The sequence below is a fragment of the Equus quagga genome, chromosome 2, assembly GCF_021613505.1.
Source record: "Equus quagga isolate Etosha38 chromosome 2, UCLA_HA_Equagga_1.0, whole genome shotgun sequence".
NCBI classification, from domain to species: Eukaryota; Metazoa; Chordata; class Mammalia; order Perissodactyla; family Equidae; genus Equus; species Equus quagga.
The window spans coordinates 101117604-101127656 of NC_060268.1; the positions used below are offsets into that span (position 1 = coordinate 101117604).

General features: G+C 49.0%; 1 protein-coding gene across 1 annotated transcript in view; it reads right to left on the reverse strand.

Annotated features, from left to right (window-relative positions):
- Positions 1–767: 767 nt before the first annotated feature.
- Positions 768–10053, reverse strand: part of GRID1 (glutamate ionotropic receptor delta type subunit 1) — a 252864-nt gene continuing 243578 nt past the window's right edge. The window contains exon 13 of the mRNA XM_046652796.1: positions 768–1392. Within this exon, the coding sequence (XP_046508752.1) occupies positions 964–1392 (429 nt within the window). The 3' untranslated portion in view covers positions 768–963. The remainder of the gene's footprint in view (positions 1393–10053) is intronic.

Here is a 10053-nt window from a genome sequence, read left to right on the forward strand (position 1 = left end):
ACCACAGGTCCCAAACCCAAGGGAATATTCTCCATCTACCTGGCCTCTCCTCCTACCACCTCACCTGGTCCATATACCCGGCCTGGCATCTCCTTATCTCCATGGGCAAGGCCAAGCCCACCTCTGCCCAGCCTCACCCGGGCAAGGATGGGGTCTGCCCTTCTCCTCTCAAATTCTGTCACTTGTTGATTCTTCCAATTAGGAAAAGAAAGTAAAAAAACAAGGCCAACAGGATGACCGTAGAGCATGTTAGCATCAAAGCGCTCAGGGACCGTCACCTCAGTATGGGCGCTTCTCTGAGGCCCACAGGACGCTGCAAACTGCAGTGGCACGCAGTGGGGTGACCAGCTTCTCCCAGATTGCCCAGAAGTGCCATGTCCCAGCAGCCTCCTCAGTCCCAGGCTGACGGGAACAGTTGATCACCCCACAGCACAGTGACCCAGGGGCCAGGTCAATGCTGGTGCAAGGCTCACCCTTTATTACTGAGAGGACTAAAAAGAAACAAGGGTCCAAGAGTGGAGGAACATGGCAGGAAACCATGGGACATGGCAGCAAGCAGCATTGGGGGCGCCTCTAAAGGGACTAGCTTGTCATCTTCCCCGCTCCCCCAGCAGGATGGGGGTCCTGACCTGTCACCCCTCCTGCCCTCAGAAAAGCCCAGGAACAGGGGGCTTCTTTGGCACTTCAGAATGATCACAAGTAATTTGCCTTTTTATTCATATAGAACAAAATTTACAAAGCCATTCATACAGTTTTTGTGTTTTTTTTTTACTGACTTCGAAAATTGGGAATATTCAAAATACACTTTTACCCCACTCCATTCTGTCATTATTTACATGTATGTACAAGAAAAATGAAAGAGTCCTTGTATGTGTGTGTGTGTGTGCGTGTGTGTGTGGTTGGTGTTGCTGTTTCCTCGTATTAAAAAGCTCTGCTGGTCGGGTGGGTGGAAGGGCAGCACGGTCAGATGGAGGTGCCGTGGGAGGTGTCCAAGGCCTCTGGGAGGACGCCTCCAGGCACGGGCTGGAAGGACATGGGGATGGGGGTCTTCACCGGGCTCTGGCGGAACAGTCCCCCGTTGGGCGACCTATGTTTGCACTGCATGGAGGGCATGGTGGCTGAGCTGCTCAGAGGCAGCGGCAGGCTGCTGCTGGGCCCTGACGACAGTGTCCGGCTGGTGCCATGGCTGCTTTGCTCCGGCAGAAAGGTGCTGACCGAGAGCTGGGTGTTCTGGTACTCCCGCGTCGGCTCCAAGGTCTGGCTGGGAGCCAGGCCCCCCATCTCCAGGGCCGAGAGCTCGATGGACGCTGCGGAAATCTGCTTGTGAGCAATGTCTTCATCCATTAGACTGTTCATGCGTCGATGGACCTGTTCCAGATTCACTTCTTTATCCTGGCGGGAAAGCACAGGGAGGTCAGGCCGAGCCCTAATGCGAGCCAAGGCTGGCTTTCTACAAACTCTGGGAGGCCTGGAGACCCCAGGCCTGTTCAGCCTGCTAGACAGTGGGTGAGCATGCCCCCATTTCTCCCTCCTCCCCTCAACTGCATGGCCAGCCCTCAGTTACCTGGGAAACCAGCAGCCTAGGACACCATCCCTAGGTAGCAAAGACCCAGCACACGGGCCTTGGCAGGATGGGCCCCTCCTCTCCACTCTGCTTAGAATTGCTGCCGTACCCAGAGCAACCCTTGGGAGAAGATGCTTTGAAGAACTGGCAGAGACAGAGGGAGAAGAAAAGAGTCCCATGGGAATAAAACGAAATGGTCCTTGAGCCCTTAATGTGCCCCCCGTATTTGCCATTTAGACTTCACAGCGCTCCAAAGACTTGGCTTAACCATCCCCACCTTATACAAAAGGAGGCGTGGGTTCCGGAAGGTCAGTGACTTCCCCAGAATCACAGCACAGTGAACTAGAGGCAGCACTGGGAGCCTGGAGCAGAGAGTGAAGTCCTGCCTCACGCTGAGGCGTCTGTTGTCCCCGTGCAAAATCTCCAGGGAAGCCAGGGAGGAGGCAGGTCCGTGTCTGGAAGGCTCACGAGGCCTCTTTCCTGGATGATGAGGCAGGGGCATGAGGAAGGGACCTCCCAGGGCTCGGCTGACCTTCCTGGTATCATGAGGGCTTGAGGCTGCCAAGATGAGTGACCCTCACACCTGACTCTTTCTCTGTATGCTGAATGGCATCAAGGAAATGGTTTTGTTTGTTCATTTACTTATTTGTTTAAGAAAAAAATTAGAACACACATCATTCCTTTCAAATAACCTGATGTTTTGTCTACAGTGTCAGAATAAATCAAGGAGGCAAAATTGCTTGAAATCTCCTTAAAGACCAAGAGGATGTAATCTACTTCTTTGTTTCCCCCCGGTGAGGAGGGACACATTCCAGGTGTCCATGAGTAGCCACCCCAGCTCCTTGATGAGGTGTTAGAAGTTGCCATCCTATTTTCAGGCATGAGTGCCGACGTGCCAGGCAAGGTCATGCCTACTGCCTACGCTTCCCTGATGTCAAACTCCAAGAGAAATGGCATGCCAGAGCTCAACTCAGAGCCGGAACACCACAGGCTGTCTAATGTTGGCACCAGCATAGTAGACAGAGGGACCAGTCTGCTGCCGTCCTTGGAGAGTTGTTAGAAATATCATGAAATATAGAAGCCCTAAATGTATTTGCAAAAAAAAAAACAAACCAACAACAACAAAGAAGGAAGCACACAAGTCTAAGTGCCTTTCATGGGCTGATTTGAGCTCCTATGGGGCTGGAGAGAGAAGGTTCCCCCCAGGAAGTGGGAACCCTAAATACCTGATGTGAGCCCCGCCTCACAAGCGTGTCCAACCATGGGGCTAACCCCCAAGAAGTCTCAACCCAGCATTTCTCAGGCAAGGAAGCTGCCTCTGTAAGTTGACTCCTTGCTCCTAACGCCCTTTGGCATGGAGAACGCGGGGCCACTGCTCTCTCCACAGCTTTGTTGAGTTCATAAAACTGGTACACAGAGCCTGGCTTCTGGTGGGACCCCTGCTGTCTTTCCCAGAACCCTTCCCAGGACAAGAAAACTGACAACACTCATAAGACAATGAAGAATCCATTTCAGGGGCCAGCCGGGTGGTGTAGCAGTTAAGTTTGCATGCTTAGCTTCGGCGGCCTGGCGTACGCTGGTTCAGATCCTGGCCGCGGACCTACACAGTGCTCATCAAGCCATGCTGTGGTGGCATCCCACATAGAAGAACTAGAAGGCTTTACAACTAGGATATACAACCATGTACTGGGGCTTTGGGGAGAAAAAAAAAAGAAAAGAAGAGGAACATTGGCAATACGTGTTAGCTCAGGGCCAATCTTCCTCACAAAAAAATTGATTAAAAAAAAAAAGAAATGTGGGGAGGGAACTGGAAAGAACCTTAGGAAAAAAAAAAAAGGAATGCATTCCAGCCCAAGAGGAAACCTGAGAAGAAAGCCAACTGGTTTGAGGGAGGAGGAGACCATGGGGTGTGGCTCAGTGTCTGGTGAAAACATCAGAAATCCTTGTTACAGTCCCACGGGCAGAGCCAAGATTCCAGTGAACTGAAGCCCCACACAGCAGAGCTCAGCTCATGATGCTGGGAGGGAAGCTCTGAGTTGGGGACACCTCTGGGTGGCATGTGTCATGGGTGAAATTAGAAGAAGTAGATGGAGAATACGAGGCCTTTTCTTAGCCTGGCTAAACATGATGTGTGCACTGTCTTTCACTGACTCCTTCAACAACTGGCAAAATATATGACCAACCAACTTCAAGTTCTCATCTTAATTACCTCACAGCATGGTTGATCCACTTCTGCAGAACCTTGCTGTGTTTTATTTATCCGTCTTCTTTTTATTCTTGCATGTGAAACTATTTTTAATAGTATTTATAACTGCCATATGGGGCACTGGCTGTTTTCGGGCCACTGAGCATCAATTCTCCCTTTCCAAGAAGACCATAGTTTATTTGCTTTTGGGGAATTACTTCTTTCCCACTAGATAACAGTTTGACAGGTGCCCTGTCCACCTGTAGCCAAGAGGCAGGACCATGACCCAAGCAGGGACAACAGGACAGAATCTGAATCCTGAACAAAGAGACTAAGAGACAGAAAATATTCAGCGTTCCATCCATTACAGCGGTAGTGCTCCACCAAACTTTCTATTCTGAGGCCATCCTCCTGGATCTTGCCTTCCAACCCTCTGGACAAGTCTTAACTCCTGCCCATCACCCAGCCTGCTTCTCCAGCCTCCTCAAGGCTGCTCTGAGCTCCTGATAAGCTTCTGATACAGCTCTTTCATCTGCATTAGCCAAGTCAGCGCCACAGCTCTGTTGGTAAATATGCATATCTACAGGCTACTTGCATTTCAAACTGTATGAAGGGTGCAAGACAGGTACCAGAGAGCCTGGAAGCTGGAGAAATTGAGAGTGAACTTCAGACACTTTTAGAGTTTAATAATGTAACCTTCTCTTTTCTTCGCAGCCAGCAAAGCTTGGAGAAGACTGGACGAGCCGATGCCCCTGCTTCTGCAGAGCCTAGAGTTTCCACGGAAGGAAAACTGATGACCATTGGTCCTGGGATCATTGGAAGAACTGGTGAGTTGCATAATCTTGCCATTTCCTCCTTTCTATTTTCTTTTCAGGGCTTTAAGGATGCTTTTGGGAATGGAAAGAAGTAAAGTTGAAGAGTAGACTAATTTGGAGGGGGAGGTGAGTGTCTTGCTCTCAGGAGGGTTCACTCTGGCTTCCGGCAGTTAGAAGAGAGAGCCTGGCCCTTTTTCTCACAGTCAACTGAACACGGGGCCAGGACAAGTATTCAGGGGATGCTCCACATTTTGCTGTGGTCTAGAGGTAGAGAAAGGAGAGCTTCCTGTCCAAGAAGGCCATAGGGAGGCAGAGACTTGAGAGTGGAGGTAGAGTGGAAGGAGCTCTCTCTACCAGATGCCAGGGAAACAAAACATAGGCAGAGCTCTGGGGGAAGACCAACCAACCAAAATCCTCTGAAGAAAAATGTGAGCCAGGGAGGTCTCTGAGAAGGGGTCCTTCCCCACTGAGGTACAGGGAGAGGAGGTTTGCAGGTGGCGCTAATAGAAGTGGTAGGCACAGGCACCGATCTAGCAGGATATGGCAGCTGTGAGCAGTTGATAAGGTAATATCAAAGCACTAGAATAAAGACCAGCCCAGAGTGTGGGAGTCGACGCAGCCCAGTTTCCCTAGAGTCAGTCTTTTTGGAGGAAAGAGCTTGAATAAATAGTTTCTTATATCCATATATTTTTTTTCTTGCCTCAGATTAAGGACAAAGGAAGCATTTCCAAGAAGGATTGCACAGCTGTGCAGTGGGTCTCAACTCCCGTTTGAGGTTACTCATTAACCTGCAACCTCTCCATCTCAGGACACAGAGAAAATGTCCACACTGATTAAACTTACTTCCCAGGGACACCTCCACACCCCAAATGGCAGTTGAGAAATTCATCCTCGCCACACCAGTGGGACCTCGCTCTGTTCAAGTTCTATTACTGTCTGTAGCCCCAACACAAGAACACACCCTGGAAGAACAGGGTGCCATCATGAGCTTCCTATATTGATTAATTAAGTTACCTGGTAAGAAAATGGGTAGAACGCAAGCAGATGCCTCCATAACCTCTCTGGAAAACAGACGCAGCCCGTTTCCTTCCGAGGCTCCTGATGTGTCCTCTAAGCTGCCTGCTTCTGCCACTATTTGGGGACCAGAGATGCAGTGCAGAGAACTGGAGAAAAGCTCTTTGCTTGGAAGCTCTGGAAGCACTGTCTCCTTGGACCACCCGAGGTCACAGATTTAACACACACTAAGTCATGTCTGGTGGCCCATGGCCAAGCAAAGAGGAGGCAGAAATAATCTGCCTGCTCAAGGTAAGAGGTAGGAGTGATTTGAATAATTATCTATATTTTAGACAAAATGGGGCATTCTATTATGTTATGCAAATTCAAATAATGGACTTTTTTATGTGAACTACATCAGTTTACATCCTCATTATCTCAAGGTTTCGGTGTTCAACCAGGTAATGACAGCTGTGGAGACAGACTTGGAAATTTGCTGCGCCTGCATTAATTTACTGGAGGTAACTGACCTAGCCAGACATCCCTAAATATGACATAAAATTCACTGACTGCATTTATCCATGAATCTGGCCAAATTCCAGCCCTGCATTTCTCACCTCCTATTAAACATAACGACAGATGCACCAACAGAGGTTACTAGGGACCCTCTCTGAGGCATTGTCTTGCTGAGAGATAAAGTTCTGTAATTAAGTCGCTGTTCACCAATGTGGAAATAATACAGTGTATTGGAAAGCAGTAATTAACCCAACTATCGTCTCTGTAACAGCCAGTTACACGTGGGACTCATTAGAACTGACTTTGTTTGGAGTCCAACGGCTCCTACTTTCAGTTGGGCAGGAATAAAATAGGGTGTGGGACTTCCCACCTGACTGGAATGCTTCTAGGAGGCGTTCTCTTGTTACCACTGGGACCAACTAGGTGGTAAGTGAGACCCAACAGCTAGGAGAAATGCCATCAACCTGATCTTCTTAAGTGTTGCTCCAAAGACTTGCCCCACCCCAAAGGGCTGGGCTGGGGGTCTGAGAGTAATGGTTGTGTAAGAGCAAAGAAGCTGAACGTTAAGTAAATGAAGTGGTCACAGGAGACAGTGCAGGGTTTCAGATCATCACGAGAAAAAGTTCTGATGGGCTCCATCGCAGATTTTGTAGGGGAGGGCAATGAGAAGAGAGAGTTCGTGAACACCTCCCATCACAGGTGGTCACAGTTTGTGTACATGGGGTAAAGAGACTTGCTCAAGTTGACACAATTCCACAGTAAGTGGAATGTCAGGATCAGAGTCCACATCTATCTGACTCTAAAACCTGACACCTTTTCCACTATTCCAGGCTGTGCGTTCCCAATTTCCTCTTGGAGGGATGGTGCAGACCAGTTTTTTCCTTTTTGGCAGGATATCAAAAGAACATGTGGAGCTTCTAGAAATTATAGTTGCCCAGATCTACCTAATATGACGCTTTGGGGGACAGAGCGCAAGCATCTGTATTTCTAAAAAGCTCCAGGATTAATCACCTCTGATGTGCAGACAGAATTGGAAGCCACTGATCCAAGTGCAGTGATTACACAACAATTTAACACTAATAACGTTTTCTTTACAGGAGCCCAGACTGGTTTATTCATTCAATAAACACTTCGGAGCTCCTACTACCTGATGGGCTAGTGTTCTTGGTAAAGTACCCGTCTTGGTCCCTGGCACATAGCAGGTGTTCAATAATTCAGTTTATTCATCACCCTTAACAAGAGGTTCCACTCATTCAGAGACTGGGCAAAGTGATGGGAAAGCAGGGGTGGGGAAGCGCCAGCAGACTTGAAGCAGAGACAGGCAAGTAAATCATGAGCGGCAATTCAGAGTCACACCCAGCAAGAGTGTATACACAGAAAGGTGACCCGTGGAGGTGGGCAGGGGAGGTTTTATGGAAGGAAGTGATGTCTGAGCTGGGTTTGAGATACACACTGGTGTCTGATAAGCGTCCAGTGTTTTCTCACTGGAAGGCTCCAGGCTAAGGGCTGAAACACACACTTGCTCTCCTCACCCTCATGCGAAGTGGTCTGATGTCAGCAGTGTGGCCATTGGGCCAGATTTAGTTTTCAGCAGAAGAGAGAAACTGGGGTCCAGAGTATGTAAATACCTTGCTATGAGCCAGGAGCCTCGCTCAGGAAAGGCCTCTCAGTTACACCCTTCCTTCTCCAAACCCTCTAGCAAATGCTAGGTAGGAACGCCTGCTCCTGCACACATCCAACGGAAGGCCAAATAGCAGACATATCTTTCATATCTCAGTTCAGCTCCTGCCACTTCTGAGTCCCATTCCTCCAGGGAGACAGATGCCTTCCTCAAATGTCATTGAAGAGAGTCAAGGAGAGTTAAGAAGATAACATGTCATTTTCCTGGCACAGAGAAGGGGCCCTAAGACATGACTCATCATCCTCACATCCCTTACTGCCCATCACAAGGTCCTTTAAGGGAGTAGCCCCTTGGCCACCAATCCGCAAGCAGTCTCATGGGGCAGGTGCTGCATAAGTCACTTTAGACATCTTCCCTCATTGAACCTCAGGGTGACACTATGAGGTTGGCATAAATTGGCAGGGAAAAGATACAGGAGAGAAAAATCTCTACGTGGCGTTGAAGAAGCATCAGAGGAGTGGAGGCAGAGAAGGGTGTTGAGCCAAAGGGAGTGTTTCTAGGATCAAATCTTCCATGGTGAGCAGGAGTGCATCCTAGGGGCATGCAGATGGAAGCCGGCCCACCTGCTGGAGCAGAGGGGCCTGGCTGCCACTCTGCCACTGCTGCCTGGCCACTCTGGCCCCAGTCAGCTCCTGTCTACGGGGGAAGCAGGACCGAGGGAGGGCAGGCAAGGCAGGAAGCAACAAGCATTCCAAGCTCCCAGCCTAGTGACGGATGATTCATCCCTCACCCCTCATGTCATCTCCTATTTGTGCAGTTCTCATCTTTATTTCATGAATATTTTATTCTCAGAGCAATGGCTCCACTTCCCCCATAAATCTAGCGAGTGGCTCTTGACTGCGTCTGCGGAGCTTGGCGCATCACCTGCATTGGGTAACTACATAATCGTCTGATTCCTTAGAAAAAAATATGAGCTCAAATCCACATGAATATTAAGGGGTTGAACACACATTACTACTCTTCCTCAAGTAGGTGTCTAAACGCTGAAGACATCCCAGCATAAGCCATTAAACATGACTAGGACGCCACCCAAAGACAGGTTTCTAGCTCTTAAGAAATATGGCCAATGTCCCAAAACGAAGCATTCTAAGATTAACCAGACACTCTCGCCTAATTGCAAATGCTGCTCCATAAAACATGGGCAACCAGTAACACAAAGTAGTCCTAGATGAAATACCATCATTATTTGTTGAAGGTTTTAAAGATATGCTTTTAGGGGCTGGCCCGGTGGCACAGTGGTTGGGTTCCCACGCTCTGCTTTGGTGGCCCAGGGTTCGTGGGTTCGGATCCCAGGTGCTCATGAAGCCATGCTGTGGTGGCATCCCACATACAAAGTAGAGGAAGACTGGCATAGATGTTAGCTCAGCAAGAATCTTCCTCACCAAAGAAAAGGAGAACAAATATGCTTTTAAAATCCTGTTGCTTCAACCCCTTTCCTGGTTCCTATTCCCTCTGTGATGAGTCCAAACCCCCTGGCATCTGAGTCCTTCAGAGCAAGGCCCTGCTTCCTACCCCAGCCTCCTCCACCCCCATTTCCTTGCTGATGGTGATGCTCCAGCCTGCAGAGCTCCGGGAGGGGTGGTGGCTTTGTTTACCCCCATGCTGTTCACCCTGCCTGAGGGGAACTTCCAACCTCATCTGTAGCTCTAAGATTTGTACCAATTCTTCAACAGTCAGTTCGAACAAACCCAAGCCCTACAAACTCTTCACTAACTAGTACCCCTACCCTCCATGCCCCACCACACGCTGGCTGGGCTGGGTACCCCTCAGAACTTCCAGGGTACCTCTGCTTGCTTCCAGATGGCTCTGATCAACAGGATGGACTGACATCTCTGCCACATCTGCCTATGTGGAGGTAAGCCCCCTGAGGACAGGGGCAGTATTGCTATAGGCAGAGTCATTAAAGGAAGAAGGGGAGAGAGAGAAAAATTTCATTTGAGAATCAGAAACCCATAAAAATAGGAAAAAGATGGAACATTTCCTCTTTTTTTTACTATGCAGCTCTTTTTAGCAACCCAGAAGAGGCTGGAGGAAAGGCAGCTAGTGTGCTTTTCCAACCTGTCTCTTCTCCGGTCCTTGTTCCTATCTAGAAGTAGGTTGGCAGCCCAGGGAAGAAAGTTCCACGTTTTCTAAGCTGAACCAATGTCTTTCATCTTCTCCTCTTGTGCCTGTGATTATGGGCTTATGCAAAAGCCAGAAAGGAAGATAGGATGCTAGGTCATCCCTTGGTCTCCTGGTCTTTCTCTGTCTTTCTCTCTTTCATTTTGCCTTCTGTGTCTCTCAGTGATCAATCTGTCTC